A 23,435-nucleotide genomic window follows, 5' to 3' on the forward strand; every position below is an offset into this window, starting at 1 on the left:
AAATGCAGTAGCAGAAAGAAGAGCAGGAACCATCAGGACTTAATACTTTTTACTTTCTCTGTTTCTGAGATCGATAACTAGCTGCAGCACTGATTCTGTTTCAAATGACTATTCTAAAATACATGTGTAAAACAGACTATCATAATACACATGAAGCCTACAGCTCAGGCAACCTTTTGTCTTTAAAAGTTATTTGATTTAAAAATGAATTCTCGGATTACTACAGCTCTCAAAAAAACTGCACATAATGGAGTCAAGAAATGGAATAATTGAAGGTATGGGCACTATCTAGATGGAAGGAACAAAGAAAAGGGATGCTGATGAGAGGTGAGAGAGATGGTGTAATAGGGTATTTTTTGATAGGCAATAGCAAAACAATGTTCCTTTCTTTGCTGTTGCATCAGTTCTCTTTACAGGTAACAGGCTGTGCACATGCAAATAAGCCAGGGTACACAGGCAGGAGTGTCCTTGCATTTGAGTTTTCCAATACACTAATTCGCCTGAGCTTGACTTAGGCAAAGGGAGTTTGAGTGATTCATATCATATCATAGCATGTTCCATTTAACTATTTGCAAAAAAACTATAAAATCAGGACAAGTTGGACACGATGAAGGGAAAATCATGACGCTTCCTCCTTTTTCTCTGCTTTTTTAGCCCCTAACTCATAGAAAACTGATTGACACATAAATGTAATCCCTTGTGTTTATTAATCATAGTCAGCTAACCTTTGTATCTCTTCAAGTGGTTTTATCTCTTTTTAGATAATGTTTACAAATGTGTTTGTGGATTTTTAGGTCATTATTGGCACAGGAGTTTCAGCTGGAATGAATCTGAATGAGTCATACAAAGTGGATGTTGTTGGGAACATTCCTCAAGGGTAGGGATGATACATTCTTATTAAGACTGTGCCTTTTCTGTATTGCATATAGTTCTTACCATATTAATTTATAAATATTAATTTAATCTCCAAGGTTACGTGCACCAGCAGTTCCTGAGATTCATCTAATCCCAGCAATATTTGTGGATGCAGTAGCAATAGCAGTAGTTGGATTTTCAATGGCTGTGTCAATGGCCAAGATCTTTGCCCTTAAACACGGTTACACCATCGATGGGAATCAGGTAAAAATAGCGGGGTTGCTTTGTTGAAAATTCTCAGTAGCACCTTTGTTACATCATTAAAGTAGAGTGTGATATTGGCAAAAATGAGGGTTTTTTCAATAGTGGAATCAGGCCAGATTTTTGGCAGCCTACACATTTAAAGGCCAGGAATTAGTATAAGTTCTTCTGGCTGTGTTTAAATAACCAGTTTCACTTTTAGCTTCATTTTAGAAGCCTACTTCTGCTATACTTGAAAATACACATTAATTTTTGGGGCAGACATTACTTGGCCATACTGTCCTGATGAGCAGCTACATTTTCTCTGCTTTCTGTAACAGAGCAAAGCATAGAGGTCCCATGTGATAAATACAGTACCTTATGTGTCAAAGAACTCTTGTCTAGAGTTTAAAAATTCCAATTATGTTTTCTATTTTCTTTTTATTTGCACCCATTGCAAATGGGCAACTTGTCATTTTCTAGGGCAGCAATTGGCCCTATCTATACTTAGCATTCTGAGCATGATTTGAGTGATAAGGACTGTGTTTAGGACTCCCTAAAATTAAAATGATATGTCCTTCTCACCTACTCTGGCCTTCCCTGCGCAGTTTAGAATCAAAACTTCAATTGGATTATTGGTCGATATCATTGTGATGTCAAGGGAGGCAGAGTTGCTGTGCTGTAACACATCTCCTACAGCACACATCTGACACAGCACAGATCAGCTGTTCCCCCCCTTATCAAAATGATTGCCTTTCTCTGAAAGTAATGAAGTTTACCTACAGAGTTTTACATCTGGTCAGGTGAATCTCATCCTTCATGTCATTGTACTCTGTTACCCAAACAGAGAAGAAGACAAATCTGTAGCAGCATGAATGTAATTGGCTCTATTTACCTTAAACATAATCTTCGCTAACCCAAGTATCTAAATATTTCCCTCAGGAGGTACCAGATGCTACTTCACCTGGGTGTTTAAGTGTAGCGCTCCTTGTCACAGTAGCAGTGCATGCCAAGTGTTTAAATTAATCCTAAAAGGATTGTATGAACACAAAGAGAAAAACTCATTGTGAACTATTGGAAATGTATGACTCAAATTACTCTGTTACAAATAACAAGATGCAGAGTAGTTTGGGGAGGCTTCATTTAGGGATAGGAAATGTCTCCAGCATTTCATCAGAGACTTTATTTAACAGATGACTTTACATGCATTAGCTTGTACTTGTGTGAAAACTACAAGTATAAGCTACAATTAGGTTGCTTATTCTCTACAATGAAGTTGCTAGAAAGCAATGTAAATAAGATGTGGTTGTTAATATCTGTGGATAGTTCCAGCTTGGTACCACTGCTAAGTACAAGTGTATATTTGGCTTTCTTTGCTCTGTTGTTTAACACAGGAACTTATTGCCTTGGGAATATGCAACTCTGTGGGGTCATTTTTCCAAACCATTTCAATCACATGTTCAATGTCTCGGAGTCTTGTCCAGGAAAGCACCGGTGGAAAAACTCAGGTATGTAGAATACCCAAATCCTGAGCCAAACAAAGTTTACTCTTTGGAGCTCCAAAACGAAAGTCTGAAGCTTATCTAGATGGCTATATTTCTCTGCCTGAGCCAGAAGAATTAACTGGAGTTTCCCACGTTTCAAACAGAAGAATTAACTGGAGTTTCCCATGTTTCAAATCCAGACTGGGTCAGGACAGAAAGTGGCATGATAGGCAAAATGGGTGAATTGAATGGGTGAATCAAAAGTCGTGTGAACAACCAGCCTTGTTGAAAGCACAAGGAGTTAGCTAATCGGTAATAGTTCCCCTTGGGAACACTTCTGAATAATCACTGGTTTTGTTTTTTTGTTTTTTTTGGTTTTTTTTTTGTTCAGATTGCAGGTACACTCTCTGCAGTTATGGTTCTGTTGGTAATTGTGGCTATTGGATACCTTTTTGAACCACTTCCACAGGTAAGGGAGTTTTGCATATTAGGCATTGCATTGACTGTGAACAGAGGCCCATGAGTATTGCTAAAACTTGAGATTGTAAGAGGGTTAGTAAACGACAGTTAGGCTTTGATCCAGAAACCTTTAAATTTTGTATGCATTTTTGCTGTAAATTAGCCTAGAAATAAATAATGTTTTGAACTATTCAGCATGATTTTTTTGTTGTTGTTGTTTTTAGTATTGCATATCCTGGACTCTTATCTTTAGAACATAAGAATACCTTCAAGCAATTCTGCTTTAGAACTGTTTAGGTTGGAAAAGACTTTTAAGATCATTGAGTTCAGCTGTTAACTCAGCACTGCCAAGCCCACCACTGAATCATGCCCCTAAGTGCTGCATCTACTCGCTTTAAATATCTCCAGGGATGGTGACTCAACCACTTCCTGGGTAGGCTGTTCTGATTCTTGACAAACACTTCCATGAAGAAACCTTTCCTCACATCCAATCTAAACCTCCTCTGGCACAACTTGAGGCGATTTACTGTCATTCTGTCACATTTTATTTTGCAAGAAGAGTGCAATCCTCACCTGGCCACAACCTCCTCTCAGGCATAGAGAGTGATAAGGTCACACCCCTGAGCCTGCTCTTCTCCAGACTAAACATCCTCAGCTGCTCCCCATCAGACTTGTGCTCCAGATCCTTCCCCAGCTCTGTTGCCCTTCTCTGGACTTGCTCCAGCACCTCAATGTCCTTCTTGTACTGAGGGGCCCAAAACCAAACACAGGACTGAGGTGTGGCCTCACCAGTGCCGAGTACAGGGGGACAATCACTGCCCTGGTCCTGCTGGCCACATTTGATTGCAGCATAGGAATTCTGGGTTGAAGTTCAAAGGTTAAAAGAAGGTCATAGCTTGGCTAGTAGAAGGCTGGGGCTAGTTAATGGCTCAGTATAATGAGTTGGGTTTGCTGCAGTTTATACTTATTTGTATAAAAATATATTTATGTGAAAAAGTATATTTCTGACTTTAAAAAAAATCTGTTTCTGGTGATGTGCAAAAGATGATACACAATTCCTGTTTCTTGTTATAGGAGTTGGACCTTGGGTTACAACCATATGAATGTTGCAGGAATTGTTTCAGTATGTTGTAGAGAAACATGAATTTGAGATTATAGTCTACTGCTTCAGGCACTGTAAGTGTAGCGGCATGAAGTGTAGGAGCATGTGATTCCTCTTGCTAGGAAAGAATAAATCAAACTGAACTGAACTGGTTTGCCAATTCTGCAGCTGCAGTAAAAGCACATGTCCACTGAACTACCTGAAAAGTTGTGGCTTTTTTAATAGAACATCTGTTCAGCGGACTTATATCAGTTATAAAGCACAGAAGTAGTTATTTGTGATTCTTTGTAGTTCTTATTTGGCATTGGGTTTATTTCGCTTCTGAAAATGGCATTTCTGTAATGTTCTTAGACAGTGCTAGCTGCAATTGTCATGGTGAACCTGAAGGGAATGCTTAAACAGTTTGGAGATGTCATGCACTTCTGGAGAACCAGTAAGATCGAGCTGGTGAGTATTGCACAGCTCAGTGCATATACTTTACTGTACTAAATTTGTTGCTATCCCCAAAATGGCATAGAAACTTACCAAGGAATTACAAATTAGTGTTGTATTTCAGATGAACATAAGTCAGGGAGCTGTAAGTACCCTGGGAGAGTGATCTGTCAGAGACAAGAATATTTTTGTTGTTGCTCAACAATCTTATAACTCAGGTCAGAAGTAGTTTGGTTGCAGTAAAAGCAAAAGCTCTGGCAGTTTTACTATAGAAACTGCTCTGAAGGCTGTGGGAATGTCTGAGAAGAATTTCAAAACAGAGTAACAAAGAAAACCACTTGAAGGTATTTTAAAACAAACCAAAAACCTGGCTGGAGTGGGCCAGAGCTAAGAGTGTATTGGAGGGAACATTTTGGTGGCATTTCTCTCCCGGATGAACTGGCTGATGGAACTGAGTTAGAGCTACTTGCAAGCCTTGAATATTTTTTTTTTATCTTAAGTTATTTGGAGTCTGATGATGGTAGAACAAGATTCCTTGGAGAACAGGACTTGAGGCAGTAATTAATATGTGACAGTTTGCCATATGTTAGAGTGCCTTGAGATTTATGCCCTTCTGAAAGGTTAAGGCAATTCCCGTCTGGCATCATGATGGGTTACATTAGAGCCTATTCCTGATCAGAAGTGATACATAGGTTTTGAGGTTGGGTTCTGTTGTTGTTTTTGTTGTTAACAGGAAAGAGGATGCATAATAATTCACAACTTTTTTTTGTTTTAGGCTATCTGGGTGGCAGCTTTTGTGGCTTCTCTCTTCCTGGGACTAGACTATGGTTTGCTTACTGCAGTAACATTTGCAATGATAACCGTTATTTACAGAACACAAAGGTCAGATTTCTTCTTTATCAAAACTAATGTTTGCTGATCTTCTATGTGGTTTTGTTTGCTTAAGGGGTGAAAATAAACAGAAGTCCATCCCACCCTCCTCAACTGCATGCTGAATGGAACTTTCTTCCTAATATGGGTCATGCCCTTTGGCTCTGATCCAGGGTTCACATTTTCTTTTTCTGAGAACAAAATTTTTAGAGGGCATGAACTTGTACTCTCAGTAATAAACAGAAGATTTTTCATTTCACATTGTGGTTAATCTTCTTGTTTATTTCTTTTAATGCTTAGTGTTTATAACTTTAAATCTTCTTTCTGCCAGTTTCAGTACATGATTGCGTTTTGTGTGCACTAACTGTCACAAACAAGCTGAGGTGAGGTTGTGTCAGGTTATCATGGGATGAATGCTTAGGTATTTTAAAAGAAAGTTCTAATTTGTAAAATACAGTGGCTGTTCTTCTAGTTTTCAAGTCAATTCTCCCCATTCAAAGTGACAAAGTTCTTACTGTGAAGCTTTCCAGTTCTACAGTGACATTATTTCTTGCATGTGTGCATAGGATTGGCATATGAGGCTTCCGGGCTCAAGGTCTGGGACAGGTGGAAACTGTGTAAAAGTCTTGGTTGTGTCTGCATTGGAGTGAAAGCAAATTGTGAGATTTCCACTCTGCATAAATAAGTATAATCTCTATACAGTATTATTCTTGGAAACAGAACAGTAATGGACTTTGCTGTCACAGTTCTTGTGAGCTGGGAATATTCATCTGCTTAGGCATTGTCCTGAGAGCAGAGTGGCTCTTCAAAATTGCAGCATGTTTTCTGTCAGTATGAGCTTGCATATTTGCAGGATAGTCAATAGAGTTGCACCAGTTGATGCTTGTCCTGGGGTAACAGAGAATTTGCCCTGTACTTTTGCATGTTTTGACTCAAGCTTTTCAGAAAATGACAACATTTCAGCACTAAGCTTATAAATTGATTTTGCACTGACAGAAACAACTTTCTTTTAATTGTGTTCTGCCATAAACTGCTCACTGCATTTGATAATGTTTAGATAACCCTGTACCAGACAGGCCCTGCAGAATGACCATTTAAAATAAGTTTCAGTCTGTGTTAAACACTCACTTTTCCACTTTATAAGTGACAATACAGAAATATTTGTTTCCTTTCTCTCTAGCCCTGAATACAGAATCCTCGGTCAGATTCCTAACACTGACATCTACTGTGATGTGGAAGAGTACGAAGAGGTAGGAACATGTTCTTCTGCATTGAGGAGTTTCATTCAGTGGAGCAAAGACAGCTGTGGCAATTTGCTGCTTTGTCCTACCACACTGCACATGCAGTGCTGGCCGCTGAGCATTCACCTGTATTGAAAGGAAAGAAATAAATTTGGGTTTAGTAGTAAAAGTTGCTTTGTTCAAAGTGCGAGTTCTTTGTACTGCACGTACACTTCACCAGGCAGTGATCAGAAGTACTTTTATACTAGCTCCATTGGCCCAGTGTTTAGAAATACCAGTGCTAAACCTGTTATGTAAACAAGTGAATACCAGGCCACCACCTTCATTTGTGTGGCAGTAGTGCATGGAATCCATGGAACTCAGGATTCAAACTTGTATGTTCTTCAGAATTGCACAAACTGTTCAAAACAGCATCCCACCCATCTCCTGCTTATTAAATATATGTGATTAATGGCACAATTGCTCACCATGCACTTAGCTTCTCATAAATGCCATTTTGTTCAACTAAAAGTTGATGAAAGCATTACATTTTGTCAGCGTGGTGGATATAAACATCCTGTATTTATTCCCAAACAGCAGCTACAATTTTCTGCACTCTCTACTAGTTCTCAGAGATGCTGCTATGAAAGTTACATTGGCCTTTATGAGGAACCAGTCTGTAAAAACCTATGGAAAAAGATTGTGCAGTTCTGCTTTAAATATGCAAAGCAGGAGTATGAGTGCTCACATTTATATCTGTAAGCAAAGGAGAGGAGACTCTGTTTCTGTTACACTGAATGCAGTCAGCATTTCCTCCTGGGTAAAGGTGGGGTTGGCAGCATATGGCAGGCTGGGTCTCTGCTGCTGGCCAGGTCATTTGCATGTAAAATGTCACAGTTCAGCCTGTTTAGAGAAGACTGCATTTTAAGTAGGGGAGAGAAGTGAATATCAAGACCTGTCTGAAGGTCTAGATAAAACCAAAGATTTGAAAGGTTGGTTTTCTTGGTACCTGGGGAGTCAAGAAAAAGAGAGAAAGAGGGAAATGTTATTATGCCTGTTGAAAGGGTGGCTAAAAGGAAGCAATTCTAGGAGTGCATGATTTCCTCATGGTAATATCAGCTGCAAATAGCAACATGAAAGAACTGCAAATATTTAATTTTTATGGCTGTACATTTTTACATTTTGGTGTAGTATAGAAGGAGAAATGTTACCAGGCATTGATAGTGTGCAGAGTTACACTGGGAAAGGGGGAGGTTCTGATCTCCTGGTTGCCTTTGCTCACAACAGTGCCAACCTTCTTTATCTGGCACATGCTGAGAGCCATCCAGGGTTGGCTGTTGCACTGCTGCATGTTCATGTGTCTTATGATTACATAAGGGCTTTTATTCTGTTTAACTGTTCACATCCAATATTTTCCTTAGGTTAAAGAATATCCTGGAATCAAAATATTTCAAGCTAATACATCTCTTTATTTTGCTAATAGTGAGTCATATACAAGGGCACTGAAGAAAAAGGTGAGTAAAGTAAATTCTTTAATGTCTGTTTCCTGAAAATTCAAACTGGCTTCTGAAACATGCTCGTCTTTCAGCTCCTTCAGTGTAGCCCTTAGCACAGTGTATATCAGCCTGCAGCCCCTGGTGATCTGCAAAATATGAGAGGTGACACTCCAGCCAGCTACAAATTATCTTAGGAAGCAACAACATGGTGGGAGGGTATAAACCAAGTGTTGCTTCATACTGACTGCTCTGAATGGAAAGTGGTGGGTGCAGAGCACAGACTGGTCAAACCTTTTTTTTTCAGCAGGAAGCTAGTTGCTGAACTGAAAACTAAATGGGAATAAAAGTTTCCTTATTGGGTAACTAACTTTACTGGAGTGAAAGACCGTGGAATACTGTGGGCATTTAGTGCCTCTCATGGGCAACAGATGACCTGCACGCAGGGCGTGCCTCACTGCCTGTGTCACCCGTGCTGTCACTGGGTGGCAGTGGCAATAGCAGAACCACCTGACCCAGTGACAACTGCACCCGTACTAACTTCTGAAACATTTTTCTGTAGCTCCCACGGCGAGTCTTAAACAAAACAGGTGGGTAGTACTTGCCCTCACAAAGCAAGAGATATTGGTGATTATTGCCCAAAAGCACTTCTCTCCCCTTTGCTCTCTGCACTCTAATCAGTACTTGGTTGAAACACAACACTCTCTGATTTCAAGAAAAGAATGAGATGCATCTTTCCCTCATCTTGTTAACACAGTGCTTGCCAAGATGATTCCTTCTTTACACTGTTCTTGCCCCTACCAAGGGAAGCTGGAAAATGCAGCTTCTTCTTTAAATTTATGGCAGTGGTTAATTCAGTGCAAATTGACATTCCTGTGCCATCCTAACAAGCTGAATCTCCTCTGATCATACTTTCTTCTCCTGACAGACTGGAGTGGACCCTGGTGCCTTATTAAAAGCAAGGAGAAAAGCCCAGAAGCGCCATGCCAGGGAGATAAAGGCAGCAAATGAGCACAGAAAGCAAGCTGTGCTGAAGCTCGTGAGCTCTTCGGTAAATATTTACCTCTGCTTTATCAGCTTACAGGCTGCTTTCAGGTGTTACCACTCTTGTGTTTCATACAAGGTGTGCTGCTTAGGGAGGAAATGCTGTGCAGTGGGGACAGGTGGCTGAAGCAACAGTGTAAGGATCAGAGGTTAATTGGATAATTGTGGATAATTGTGTTGGACCTTGATTGCATTCAGGTAGCACAGAGTAGCACAGAAACTCTCCATGCTGTCATACTGTCTCACCAGTGGTGTTGGCAGAAATCAAAGGGACTCTTCCCCTCCCCACATACTTGGAATAATAATGTAGGAATAATATATAATAAATTAATTCTAATCAGCAGCTCCTGTAACAAGAAGGTGCCATCCCCTCTGCTAATCCTGGCATGGCCCAGATACACTGAGAAGGGTTATTTGGGACATGCTTGTACTTTTATACATATTTAAATTCACCATCATGGTGGGAGATGGTGTGTGATTTTACCATGGGAAATCTAAAAAGGGCCTAACTTGAGAGCCTAATTGCTGTTCTTTATTTTGAATATATATTTTTTGATGGAATCAGGCAGGGATGAGATGAGGAAATGGAGTAAAAATGTGTCAGTAAAGATGAACAGGTGTCAGTGTTTGAAGGAAATGGGTAATTCAGTCCTGAGATAACAGCTTTAAGCTGCTTGTGTGTGACTGTTAAAAGGCTGGGCATAAGAGGACCAACCTTGATATACACAAGATATGGAAGTGTGTGTGCATGTCAAGCCAGTTTCTGTAGTGACCAGGAGGTTGCCAACTTCTAAGGGCTTAAAGAACACGAGTGAGGGGAGCAAAGGGATTTACATTGAAAAAGCATTGATTGCCTTTAAGCTTTATTCATCTTCTCTCCCAGACTAACGACGTAGAAGCAAGTGTAAAACATGAGATAGCAAGTGATGACTTACCTGTAAATGGAAAATTTGCAGATTCTAGTGTACAAGACATGTCTCCTGATGAGCATGAACATTTTGTGGAGCCCAAATCAAGTATTCACTCTTTAATTCTGGATTTCACCCCGGTGAACTTTGTGGATTCAGTTGGAGCAAAAACACTAAAATCAGTAAGTAGGGTATTTTTTCCTAGAAAAACCCACAGAAAACTTTTCAGATACCTAATAAGGAGCCTGTCAGCATGAGACATAACTGCCTGCTCAAATACAATCCAATATCTCACCTAATCACTGGTTTAATTTTGTAAGTTTTAGCTGAACACTGGGGAATGTGTACTCTGCAGCTTTCACAGTATTTGGCTTCCAGAACTGTGATGTGTATGATGATGTATTATCTGCATTTAACTTCAGCTTAACTCTGTTGTAGATTATAAAAGAATACAAAGAAGTTGGTGTATGTGTCTGCATTGCCAGCTGTAGTGGTGAGTTGAGATTTTTTTTTTTTTTGTGAGCTTTATAGGAGAGATTGTGTTTTATCTCCTTCCCTCTGCTCCCGAATTTCCTGCTGCCAGTAGTGCCTCAGTAGTATCAGCACTTCACAAAAAATTGGATTTGAGGAAAAGTGAGCCCATATGCACTAGAGCCCTAACTTTAATGAAAGTGGAGCACTGATGAAATGAGCTTTGTGAGGACTGGATCCTGCTCCCATTTCTTCCAGCTGGCGAGTTGTGAATGCCACACTGAACTTAGTGTCTTGAAATCGTAGTGGTAATGTAATAAGGAAAAAAGCCTGAAATGTTCCAATATCCAATATTTGGGATTGTAACATCTTCTGCCAAGACTAGGCTTCTATGTCTGCACAGGCATAGACTGCTTGGAGTAGAAGTAGCATGTGATGCGCTTGACTATTTCAAATTTTTTGGTAACAACAAGTAAGAGAACAAGTTCTCATCTTCTTCCTGGGATGCCGTTGTCTTCCATCTTTGTACTTAAGTGTGTGTGCTGATGCCATGTTTGGGTTTTGTTTTGTAGGCCCTGTTATGAATGAGCTGACAAGACTGAATTTTTTTGATAAAAGCGTAACAAGAGAGTTGCTGTTTCACAGTATTCACGATGCTGTCCTTGCTTGCCAAGTGAAAGATGGGTCTGCTGCACAGGCTGACGCCGACCTTTGAAGAGTGGCATTGAGCAGAATGGGAGCCAGATTTATGCTGATGGAGATTCTTTCTGAGTATTTAATTTGCACAGTTTGAAGAGCACCTGAGGCTGTTTGTATCTACGGGTATGGGGTGGTGCTTATTTTTTTGTAGGAAAAGTAGATAAGGAAATGGAAGCTTTCATGCTCTTGAATTTTTTTCTTTCAATCAGGGTATAGCCTTCCAATAATATACAAGCACAAAATTATGCAAGAAAAGAAAATTCAGTGTATTCTGCTGCAATCATAATCTGGTGGACAAGGTGACATTCCTATTTCTGTTGAGAAAATGGGCACTTTAACTCACTACAAGTGGGATCTTGCAGGAGGTAACTGTTCTGCAAGTGCAATACACTGTACCAGTGTCTTTAAGTAACTTTCTTAGATTACTTTTAAAGCCTGATGTCAACATCTGCATACAACAAATTTGTACAATTTATAATACTCTGCCAACTGGATCAATGAATTCATACTGGTGGCATTTAGCTGCTGCTGTTTTTAAACCTGGATGGTAGAGTTATTTTTTTTTTAAATACCTAATACCTAAAAATACCTAGTCTCAGCTATACCCAATTCTTCATTTCTGCTCTAAGTGAACTTCAAGTCAGAAACTCATTGTTTAATTATTACATTATTAGTATGGTACTTTCACTGACAAAACTTGGTTAGGCTTTCTAGAAAAGAACACAGCTGATTTTAAGCTAAACTTAATTTAGCTTCAAAGTTTGAAGACAAAACTGGTTTAAGACAGGAATTAAGCCTATTTAAGTTAAGAACTGATGCCCTATATGCAGTCTCTTAAGCTGGAATGAAAATTTAAGCAAGGTCTAAAGTCTCAATGGTCCAAAAAAAGAAAAAAATGGTACTTTTCTGTTGCCCATCTTCCTCCCAGTAGTGCTGCTTCTGCCACAGCTTTTAAGTGCTTTAAGTAATAGAGTTCAATAGAACTCAAAAATGGTATATGTTTGGGTTTTTAAAAGAAACAGTAGCACAGGGTTTCTTTTTCTGTTGTCAGCCTGGCCACTGCAGTACTGCCTCACTCCAGGTGTGAGGTGAAAACCGTGGAAATCATGCAAAAGAAACCTTCAATGTCCCTGTTTCCCTCACAACAGTCAGTGTGAAGCTCAGCAGAGGCAGGAACCTAAAAGTGTTTCTCTGTAGGTTATTTTGACAGCACAGGGGAAGGGGGGCATCAGTGACATTTCACTCAGTACCCTCAAATCACAGGCCTGTGCATAAGGAATTCAGACACCTTCCTCACCTCTGGTCACAGAATGTAATATTTTATTTCAGGCTCTGTTATATTTAGGGCTTGCTTCAGGTAAACTGTTTCCAGGGACCAGGGAAGTTGGGGAAGATACTTTACTTCCTCAGACTCCCCTGCCCATAAGGATGGGAAGCTTTCTGCATCAGAAATTGCTGCTTAGTTGGAGTTCAAAGGATAAAGTGCATGCATATGCAGACATTGTGTGTGCTTATTTAAACAACTTTTGGTACATTTTATAATGTTAACTAGTTCAACAAGCCTTTGTATCTACTTACAGTATATTTTTCTACTTGTTGCAGCTTCAGTTTTTAACACTCTAGTCTCTTCAGTTCACATTGAAATCCTGTCAACTTCCAAAATAAAGTGATGTCACTTGTCAAAATTTTCCACTTTGTCTTGGTGAGACTCTGTATGAGGGACAGGCTGAGAGCCCCAGATACAAGAGAGGTTTCCACCTCCAGGCAGGTCTTCCCTGCAGTGCTGGTGCCTGCTCCTCACTCCTGTCACCCCCATAAAACCTCTCCATTTCAGGCCTCACAGGGATACACAACTAAAGCTGGATCTCCCACCATGGTAGAAACAGATGCACTTCCCAGGAAGTGCTGAAATGCTGGACTGAAAACCTTTGCCCAAGGAAGTCCCACATCCCAGACCACGCAGAACAAGTGCTCCTGCAACCCCCCAGCAGTGCTGGTAACTCATCCCATAGAACAAAATTTTGAGCAGCTTTTGCTCATCTCGTCCTGTATTTTGCTGCCACCAGCTGAAGTACTGCTTCCCACTGGCAGCCTGAGCCAGCCCCTAAAAAGGGAACCCACTTCTTCCCTGCACTGATTAACAGACCACTATCTAAAAGTTAAATCCCATCTTAGGCTTGTCAGTGCCAGAATAAACAACCCCAGGTCCTCTGACCTTGTAACAGGGCTGCAGTTTGTCTGCAGGGACAGGGGTGTGACTCCCCCCTGCTGCTGAAGCCCCACCACAGCAGATGGCACTGTATGGCCTAAATCTGGCTCAGTACCTCGTTACAAGCAGAGTCATGTTCCTTTTCCCTCCTTTTTTTTGCAAGAGCACTGATGATAATTCAGGATATCTGCTAAGATCCAAACTCTTTCTAAATACTTCACTTACCCTTCTCAAGTAAAAGCTACACTTGATTTCAAGTGCTGCTCCTGGTAAATAGAGATGCTGTCAGTGCTGCTATCTGAAAATGAGAAACATTCTGTCCCACCAATAAACTTCCATCCCTGCCTAAAATGGTCTTCCTGAAATGACACACAAGTATTGAGATTGCCCAAGTTTCCATATCAAAAGATACTGACACCAGTCAGAACCCTAACTCAGTCCCTGGCTGCATATTCTCTCTTCGCACACACTTCCTATTTCAAAAAAAATAGGAAGTGGCTTCATAATTTAAGCTTGATAAGTTGATGGGTCTCATTTTGATACAACTGACAATAAAACTTCTCCCACTTCCCAGACAAAGCAGTTCCCAAAGGCATTTTTTTCCCTTGGGTATTTCTTTAACCTCTTCCAGCTCTTCCCCTGAAACCACTTTAATGCAACACTGGAAAGAAAAGGAAAAGGGAAGGCTGTTGTTTTTTGTTGAGCACACCCAGCTCTACAGGAACATGCCAGATGAACAAAGATTAACCTTTCAAGGCTGCCTGTGGCCAACAACTCCCAGCCACCGCTCAGCTACGGAGCACCAGGACCCTGTCATGGTCATCCTGTGTGCAGCAGCAGCATCTCAGACAAGTCATACAATGTATCAAAGTGCTCACTACCAGACTGATGTCAAACTTCACAGCAGGAGCCAGGCAAAGGAATTTTCCGTCCCTTAGCACTAAGAAATCACACCTTCCTCCTCCTTGACCCATTTACTATTTTGTAAGACACAACAAAGAATCTCAGCAAAAGGGATCGAAAAACCACTGCAGATAAAAAAGCCAAGTTGTGACAGTACCAGAGAATTCTGGAGGGAGGGGAAAAAATGTCCCTTCATGTTTTCCCTTAGCTGGGCAATGATTCAGACCACCACAAGTGCCTTCCCATGGCATCTTCTGTTTTCTTGGGACACACAAGCACTTCTCAGCACACCCAGAAACACTGGAGTCACTCAGGGGTCTTCTAGCACCTCTATGGCTCAGATTCAAGTTTTGGGGTGTAGATGGTGACCAGACATCTAAACCTGTGATGTCTGACATTTCCTAGGTATCTGATTTAAACTTATCTGTGGCTTAGGCCGTGCTGCTGTAACCTCACCGAGATCTTTTCCCAACAGCAGCAACAATCTACAGGAGTAAAATCCTCACAATGAACACACCCCTACTGTTTGGAACACTCCGTTTATTTCTAGCTTCCAAGAACAAAACACAAATCACTACACTTGGATTTCTGTTCCACAGAAAGTTTCAGGGGAACAGGAAGAACCTTCCCAGGTATTAGTTGTAGGTCATGTAGCGGGGGGTAGCGCTGAACTTCGCATACGATTTGATGACTTTGTTCACTGCCTCCAGGAAGTCCTTCTCGGTGGCGATTTTCCGGCGCGCTCGGATAGCGAACATTCCTGCCTCCGTGCAGACACTGCGGATCTCAGCGCCTGGGAGAGACGGGGATAAACAACTCAGCACCAACTGCCAGGGACACGGAGCACACACAGAACTAAGTAAAGAAATAAATACACTCAGCTTACCTGTGCTGTTGGGACACAGCCGAGCCAGCAGCTCAAATCTGATGTCCCTCTCCACACTCATCGAACGAGCGTGGATCTTGAAGATGTGAGTTCGTCCCTGAAGGAAAGGGAGGAGGACAGAGGTGTTCATGTCATGAAAGAGGTGATGAATCCAGCCTGCAGCTGTCTGCCTCCACAGCACAGGCAAATGGAAAATACATCTTGTATTTGCTGCCCAACTACGGTTTCCCATGTCTGGACTGGAATGTCTAAGTGTCCATGACACTAAAGTAAGAAAATAACTTTTAAAAAGGGCTTTCCTCACAGAGGTACCTCAAAAAATCTCTCTCAGAAGAGCCAAACAAAACACATTCCAGCTTCTGAACTAAACTGTGGATCTGGTTAAAGGATTTTTTTCTCTGTTGAGGCAGGAACATACAGTGATTACAGCTGCTTACCATGGCTTCTCAGCCAGGATGGAATCTGTGCAGTGTGGAAAAACCTTTGGTACATCTTTAATCCCCCATACTTCCACGTAGTTTCACATAATTTAAGAGTGCTGCATTTGCTGATTCTCATAAACTTCCAGACAATGGTGCCCTAACGCAAGAAATGCTCTGCTATCAGAACACACTTGGCAGTGAAACAGAGTTCTCACCTCAAGATCAGGCAGGCTAAACTCTATCTTCCTGTCCAGCCTGCCAGGCCTCATCAGTGCTGGGTCCAGAGTGTCAGGTCTGTTTGTGGCCATCAGCACTTTGATGTTGCCCCGGGGGTCAAACCCATCCAGCTGGTTGATGAGCTCCAGCATGGTGCGCTGCACCTCGTTGTCACCCCCTGCCCCGTCATCGAAACGAGCACCTGGAGAGGAGACACACGAGTTTCAGAGGGAGAGGCAGCTCCAAGCCATGGACATAGAGGTGTCACAGTGGCCACAACACAGGACACCTGGGAAAATTATTTTAAAGTGCATACAAGTATTTGTGATGAGTTAAAAAGGTGTGATGAGTTAAAAAGGTCCTGAGTACAAAAGGGCCTCTATCTCCCTACCTAACAACTGGCCAGGCTGCTGGAATTTACCCATGTAGTTTTGTTTGTTTTGCCCTTCCCTCAACCAAAATCATCCTTCTCCCCTATCTATGTGAGAACTGTTCTACTTCCAAAGGACTTTTCTTTTGAGAATAAATAATAATGTTCAGGAAGTAACAAGGACATTGGGTGTAGTCCAGAAGCTGAAGGGGGTTTAAGTTAACAGTACTTTTTTGCAAACAAAATACAGAGGTTCTTCACTAAACTTTGAATAATCTGGGTGTTCCAAATGTGCAAAAATGGCTTCCCATCTGGGCTATATAAACCACTTCCTGACAGCTTCCTGGACACAGGGTGTGCTGGGAGTAGTTTTGCTAACTCAGTATTTACAAGCACTTTTCTTGAAATGCATCAATCCAGATACAGAACTACAAGAAAACCTGGAAGCTCTCACATGAGATTAGAACTGTAGCTATTACAAACATACCTCCAATGGCATCAATCTCATCAAAGAATATAAGGCAAGCTTTTTTAGTTCTGGCCATTTCAAAGAGTTCACGAACCATTCGAGCTCCCTGAAAGAAAAAAAAAATATTCAAGATTTTGTTAGAGATTTTAAGCACATTAAGGAAAATGATCAAAATCAAACTTTTCATGCTTCCAAATACTTCTAAGTTTCCAATGTGAAAACTCTTTTTATTTGTTCACGTATATAATGGGACAAATATAAAGCTTAAAGTAATTTATAAAGGAGAGAAAAATTACTGCTCTTAACAGATGAAGTAATTTACCGCAGGGCCAACTGAAAAATAAGTGGCAGAGTTGGGAGCAGAATCCTAATTCCAGAATCCTCCTGAACTGCAGATTGAACTCTGTACTGCAAAATCCCTCTCATAAGTGACAGCAAAGCTGAGGTCATGTCACCACTGCCTGACCTGCAGTGATTTGTCTGATAGCTCCTACCCCCTGCACCTGCAGCTTCCAAGTACATCCATCCCTTGACCCCACTGTGGTGTCTGGTACCCACAAGGGAAATCCCCAAACCCCTCCACACTCCATCAGGTACTTGCTCTTACCTCTCCCACATATTTCTGCACCAGCTCAGATCCAATCACTCTGATGAAGCAGGCATCAGTCCTGTTAGCCACTGCACGGGCACAGAGGGTTTTGCCTGTGCCAGGTGGCCCAAACAAAAGCACTCCTTTGGGAGGCTCAATTCCAAGGTTCACAAATCTTTCAGGCTGTAACAAAGGGAGCCAGAAGGCAAAGTTATGTAGAAATTAAAGATTATGTGCATCAAAGCATATATGCAAATCAAGGAAATCATTAATGAAGAGCAATGCAAACAAGGCTGGGCTGGATTTCACTTCGTAAAACCTGACTTCTTTTCATTAAACTGTTTACACTCAGTAACATTGTCTTTTCTTGCTTTTTCAGATGCTCATAGATGACCAGAATACTTCCAAAATAACAGAAGCTTCAATCTGGAGGTTACTTACGTGAAGCAGAGGGGTTTCAACCACCTCTCTCAGCTTTTCAATCTGCTCTTTACAGCCACCAACATCACTGTAAGTGACATCAGGTTTTTCTTCTACCTGCACAACAAAGAGGTGAGCGAGCAGTTACCAGCCTGCTGCTGCAAATCTCTACAGGCTTTCAACAGCCCACAACAAAATTCAGCTAAAGGAATCACAATTACAAGATAAAGCCACGTCAAAGTAAGTAAAAGCAACTCTCACTTGCATCATGGTGACTGTGGGATCAATCTTTGGAGGCAAGGGGATATGGATTTGGTACTTGTTTCTGTCCACCCTGGTGATGAAGCATAAAGACTATTATTTTAACACTGGTTAAGTAAAGTGTTATGTAGAAACAACTCTGTAAATGAGAAGCTGAATTCTTGAACTGTACTTTTCTCTGGCATCAAGACAGCCCAGCCCTGAAAGCTAATAATCAGGTAGGCTAGATACTGGAATTCTTTCTGCAGAAAATTTTAAAGTTTCCAAAACTATTAATTCCAAAGTATTTTGAAAATTAAATTTCAAAATATCCCACAAAGCAAACTGGCAAAATACTGACTCTTAAAGTAACAGGTTTTATGTCCTCAGTGAACATTTCCTGGCTACTTTGAGTGTAACCTCAGAGTGCCAAAGAAGGAGCCTACATAGGCTCCCTAAAAGCTGGGACTACTGGCGCCTGAACTGAAAGGTTTCTGTCCATTAACACATGGGTTTTGCCAATTTTTGTCAAAATAACGTCAAAACAAGATTCCAGCAGAGCATGCAGGTGAGCTACTGTCATCCAAAAGACAGTAGTGGTGTAATTTCAACCACGGCAAAAACTAGAAATGAAGGCTTGTTGACCTGTCCAACTACAACATGAGATAACTCAGAGAAAGCTTCAGTCTGTAAGAAGACTCATAAGAACAGAAAGATTTTGCATACCCAACTCTCATGCCTTCTTCTATGTCAGTAGGCGCCACCTGGTCACTGAGATCCACCACGAACTTGGCAAATTGCTTGACATTGATAATGTACTTGGGATCCTCGGAGTCTGCATTGATAATCTTTGTGCACCTAACACACAAACACAATGGCACCTGACAAACTGCAGACAAACTGTTTGCTAAGCATAAGCATCAACACTTACATTTTCCAAATACACCAGAATACCTGTTGTACTTGTGATTACACCATCACAGCATCAACAACTGCAGAAATGAGTACATGTATGAAATACATCACACATAATCACAGTTCCTTTACGATTCAGTGGTAAAAAGCACTTTCAATATGCACAACATGGACTTTATTTTTTAAAAGAAGTTCACACGTAAGCTATAAATCAGATTTTTAACACTATGGAGCTCTGCTGGAAGGATAAGAGTGTTCCCACCTTGCAACTTGCAATGGTTGCTCACTTTGGAGAGTTTGTTTATCTGCAGCCAGATCCCAAAGGGCAGGAGGAGCCAAGCCGGTGTCGGATTCCTTGATTCCTGCATGCAGCACAAACAAGCTGAGGAGGGAACAGCTAACTGGGATGTCAGCCCTCCTTCCCACACCAAAACCTTTGAGATAACCCTGCAGGAAGCTTTTTGAGAGACCTCCAAAACAAGCACACACATATCTTTGATGGATTTCCTAAAGAACAAGTTTCCTTAGGAAAGAGCCTACGTGACTGTGCCAGCTGAACATTCAAATCCCAGCCTGGCCACCCTCCCAAGCAATTTTGCAGTGTGGGGATGATTACAGCAGGACAGAGCATTGATAGTGGATATCTACATTTCACTAAAGGAATGAAACTCTTGAGTGTTTCCACTGAGCTCCAGTGCAAAGTATCAGAAACTAAGGGATTCACACAGATGAAAAACCCATAAATCTTCCAAAACATGCATATGACAAGTACCATCTCCATGATGTATTTAAAAGAATCAAGATTATTTTACAAGAGAAATTTTGGTCTTCCTGGCAGAACTGAGAGCCACTGCAGGATTAGCAACCGAGCAAAAATACATACATCAGTGAAAGAAAAATTAGGAAACAAATTAATTGTTATTGTTGTCAGTACTTCATTATCTGGTGTCAGAAAGGGGCATTTGTTTCATGCCACCATTATATACAAAAAACACAATTTTGATTAAAAATGTGTTAAAGTACAAAATTACAAAATCAGATGTACAGATTAGCCCTGCCCAGTTGAAAAAAAAAATCACCCTAATAATCAAAAATCTCACGCTACCAAATAAAGAACTGTGTTCTTTTGAGAAAAATAACAACTAAAAAACAATGCAGAAGTTGTTGGAAATCAGCTTCTTACAACACTTATTTTGGTATCTGTGGCTCCTCTATTGAAAGCTTTCTGTGACAAAAACATACCAGTGAGCTCATTGATTTTCTTAAGCAGTTGTTGAATATCATCTTCTACTTGCTTGATCTGCCTTGAGTACGTGCTCTGGCCCTGGAAAAGGAATATCACATGGATTTTGCAAGTCAAATTATCTCATGTTTAGGAAAAAATGACAAGAGCTGCTGCCCATCAAGATGTTCAACAGACTGTCTTGGTACAACAGCCAACCATTGATGACAGCCAAAAAAGACAGAATTAACTTCCAGTAACAATATTTCTGTTTAAAAAAGTGAAGTGCAGCCACACACAACTGACCAACTGGGAAGGTGGAAATTTTCCATGTTTGTAAACTTGAATAATCTGTTTTTCTTTTAAACCTGTTCAGCCTTACTTTTTCAAGCTATTTCTCCTATAGTTTAAAAAAAGTCTTAATAAAATCACATATACAGAGAATTTGGAATACAATTTCTGAAAACCACCTGTACAAGTGCTTTCCATCATCCACAGAGGACAGCAGAAGGATTAAGGGGCAAATCATAATTCTTGCTTGTGATAAAATACTTTTTTTGATCCAGATCTGCCTAATGTAGGCAGATTCAGACCTGGATTTGTTGTACAATATCTCCTTTGTAGACCACTGACAATAAAAAAAGAAGTTGCAGTGGGTACCAGCTGTATTTTAGAGCTTTGTAAAGGAGTCTTGGTGTCAACAAAATTCAGACTTCTGTCAAACATACTTAAGCTGCAAGTTTCATCTTTCAGGAATTGTACTTCCCAGTGGAAAGGGTAGATTGGCATTTTAAGCCTTATTGTCTGTGAAAAGTGCCTCCCAACATTATGTTCTTTTAACATGATGGCTAAAATCAAGTCAGTTTGGTGGTAGGAGGGGAGAAAAAGCCCTAGTCAAGCCTTGGCTGTTAGACCCCTATGGCAATCAACAATGAGATACAAAACAAAAACAGAGAAACAAACTCTTAATTACTTCCAAGTTAACAAACCCAGGATTATTTTTAGTGTTGCAGGCTGCATGTCATGGGAAGGTGAAAAGGGAGGGAAGACTTTGGCAGAAGAGAAAAGCATTAGGAGAAGCAGAGTTACTCTCTGCCTGCTAAGTGGTCACCCCTCCACTCCTGCACTGTATCCCCACAGGAACTGCTTTGTGTCTTTAACACTCCCACATGTGTGTGTTACTTACATATGTTTTCAGCAAGGCAATATCTCCTTCATCGAGAGCTGAAACAAGACAGGAGAGACTTAGCTTCCAGTTCTGAAAACAAAGCCAGCAGTTTTAATTCTATTTCTAAAAGATCAAAACATGTATTTCAGAGAGATTCTTTTGAGTTTCCACTTTTCACTGAAAAAAAGTGGAACAAAAGAGCATCAGATATGCAAGAAAAATGAAACAGGGTATCCAGCTACTCTCTTCAGTCCAAAAATTTGCACCACTCAGAGCTCATAGCAAGCAAGCCACTTCAACTCTGCTTCACTCAGAGGAGTTTCCCAGCCTATGACTGCTCAAAAAAGGGATGGAAAATATCACAACTTCATATTTTTAAATTTTTGTTTCTAGATGTTCAAGACAACATCAATGAAAAACTGTCACCTCTTCCCACTAGCAATGTCTCTGCAGAGAGGTGGCTCCAGTGACCCCTCTCCATTAACTAAGAAAAATACACTCTGCTAGTGTCACTCTCTGCCACACCACTCTCACATCACTTGCCATTTAACAGACTTTCAATACTCGTTCTCCCTTCCCATCCCTGTTTCCTCTCTCGTCTAATTCCACTCTTTTTAAGACAGATGGAGCCCAAACCACACAGTATTGGTGATCTGGGAGCAGCATGTGTTATACAGGATTATGAAGACCTTCTATGTTGATCTGTACTTCTTTCCTGACTATTTGTACCACCCCATCGATTGTTTTTTATAGCTACTGAACACTCTGTTGCTATAATTTAGAAATCTTTATTGGATGGGAATAGTGCAAACTCCATCACTGATTACATTTTGCACTGTTGTGCTTCCAGATGCTTTGTTAAATATTTACTAATACGAAATAAAAAGCCACAGTAAGTTAAAACATGAGGGGCAACCGGCAACTTTCACACTGTGCCGGCAGCACTCGGGCAGCTCTGCAGCGCTCCCCCCGGCACGAGAAAGAAATTATCACGGAATCATCAAGGCTGCAAGAGACTTTCATGATCATCAAGTCCAACCATCAACCCAGCCCTGCCCCTGTGACCCCGGAACCACATCACCCACATCACCCAGATCCAGACACCTCTTGAACTCCTCCAGGGATGGTGACTCCCGCTCCCCGGGCACCCTATTACACTGTCTGACCACCCGAACTGCGAAAAAATTGTTTCTAATATCTAATCTGAGTCTCCCCTTCTCACCTTTAGGCCATTTCCTCGATTTCTCTCACTGCGGGCACGGCAGAGGAGACCAGCCCTCACCTCACCACAGCCTCCTTCCAGGGAGGTGTAGCATTATTGTATCACGTTTTCTTGGACATTTTAAGTATAGAAACAAGTATTAAAGCACAAAAGGCTTTTTTTTTTTTTTTTTCTGTCGCGATGAGGAAATTCGACATTTTAGGAACCTTTTGTAAAATAACAAGACTTAAAAGGCCGATCGTCCATTCCTCCCCTGAAGATCTCGGCGGCTCCCCCGGCCCGCCGCCGCTCGGCACTGCCCAGCTCAGCCCTCACAGCCGGCTCTGCGAGAGGCCCGGCCGGCCCCGCTTCCATCCCGGCCAGCGGCGGCACCGCCCGGGCCCGGGCTCCGGGCCGGGATGGGGGACACTGCCGGGGCGGCGTCCGCAGCGCCAAAGCGCACTCTTTAATCCTTTTTAGTGCCTTTCCCCCGCCGTTCCTCCAGCCCCGCCGCTCCTGGCACCGACATGGCCGCCGGCGGCGCCGCCCCACTCCCGCCCCGGGCGCTGCTCGGAGACCGTCCTCGCCGTCGGCCCTCACCGCGGATGGGTTTGTCCTCCTTCTCCTCCTCCTTGGTTTTCCTCTGGTCGGCTCCCAGGTAATCCGGCATCGCGCCCGCCCGCCCGCCTTACGCAGCACCGCGCCGCTTCCGCCCGGAACACAAACCAGGGTGCACCGCGGCCCGCGCGCAGGCAACTCCTTCCCCCCCCGGCGCCGCGGCCGCCGCCGGGAGTTCCGCACGGCGCCGCCGGTTCATCCCGCGGCCCAGGGCGGCGCCGCCGGTGCCGCCCCGCGGGAGCCGCTCCGGCCGCCGGGGCGGTGCAGGGCCGGCGGGGACGCGGCGGGGCCCGCGGGACCCGGGCGGGGC

General features: G+C 42.0%; 2 protein-coding genes across 8 annotated transcripts in view; one reads left to right on the top strand and one right to left on the bottom strand.

Annotated features, from left to right (window-relative positions):
* SLC26A5 (solute carrier family 26 member 5) overlaps nt 1-17,793 on the top strand; it is a 38,180-nt gene extending 20,387 nt beyond the window's left edge. For 3 of the 7 annotated variants that reach the window (XM_053977304.1, XM_053977305.1, XM_053977308.1), the window contains 12 exons: nt 795-877; nt 972-1,119; nt 2,490-2,603; nt 2,971-3,048; nt 4,492-4,587; nt 5,348-5,454; nt 6,623-6,692; nt 8,084-8,176; nt 9,084-9,206; nt 10,083-10,289; nt 10,546-10,600; nt 11,151-12,966. In XM_053977304.1, the coding sequence (XP_053833279.1) occupies nt 795-877; nt 972-1,119; nt 2,490-2,603; nt 2,971-3,048; nt 4,492-4,587; nt 5,348-5,454; nt 6,623-6,692; nt 8,084-8,176; nt 9,084-9,206; nt 10,083-10,289; nt 10,546-10,600; nt 11,151-11,293 (1,317 nt within the window). In that variant the 3' untranslated portion in view covers nt 11,294-12,966. Of the gene's footprint in view, nt 1-794; nt 878-971; nt 1,120-2,489; nt 2,604-2,970; nt 3,049-4,112; nt 4,215-4,491; nt 4,588-5,347; nt 5,455-6,622; nt 6,693-8,083; nt 8,177-9,083; nt 9,207-10,060; nt 10,290-10,545; nt 10,601-11,150; nt 12,967-17,720 lie in introns of those variants that run through there. The other 4 variants (XR_008437072.1, XR_008437073.1, XM_053977307.1 and 1 more) reach the window with 4 other exon arrangements.
* On the bottom strand, nt 14,913-23,244 carry PSMC2 (proteasome 26S subunit, ATPase 2). Its single transcript, XM_053977310.1, has 12 exons — nt 23,108-23,244; nt 21,325-21,362; nt 20,159-20,240; nt 19,179-19,278; nt 18,728-18,859; nt 18,023-18,095; nt 17,783-17,878; nt 17,360-17,524; nt 16,771-16,858; nt 15,913-16,115; nt 15,276-15,372; nt 14,913-15,182 (listed from the first exon to the last, which is right to left on the bottom strand). The coding sequence occupies exons 1-12, from the start codon at nt 23,175-23,177 to the stop codon at nt 15,025-15,027; spliced, it is 1,302 nt and encodes a 433-aa protein (XP_053833285.1). The 5' UTR covers nt 23,178-23,244; the 3' UTR covers nt 14,913-15,024.
* Between the last annotated feature and the right edge of the window lie 191 nt (nt 23,245-23,435).

This window comes from Vidua macroura, chromosome 5 (genome assembly GCF_024509145.1).
Source record: "Vidua macroura isolate BioBank_ID:100142 chromosome 5, ASM2450914v1, whole genome shotgun sequence".
Taxonomy (NCBI): domain Eukaryota; kingdom Metazoa; phylum Chordata; class Aves; order Passeriformes; family Viduidae; genus Vidua; species Vidua macroura.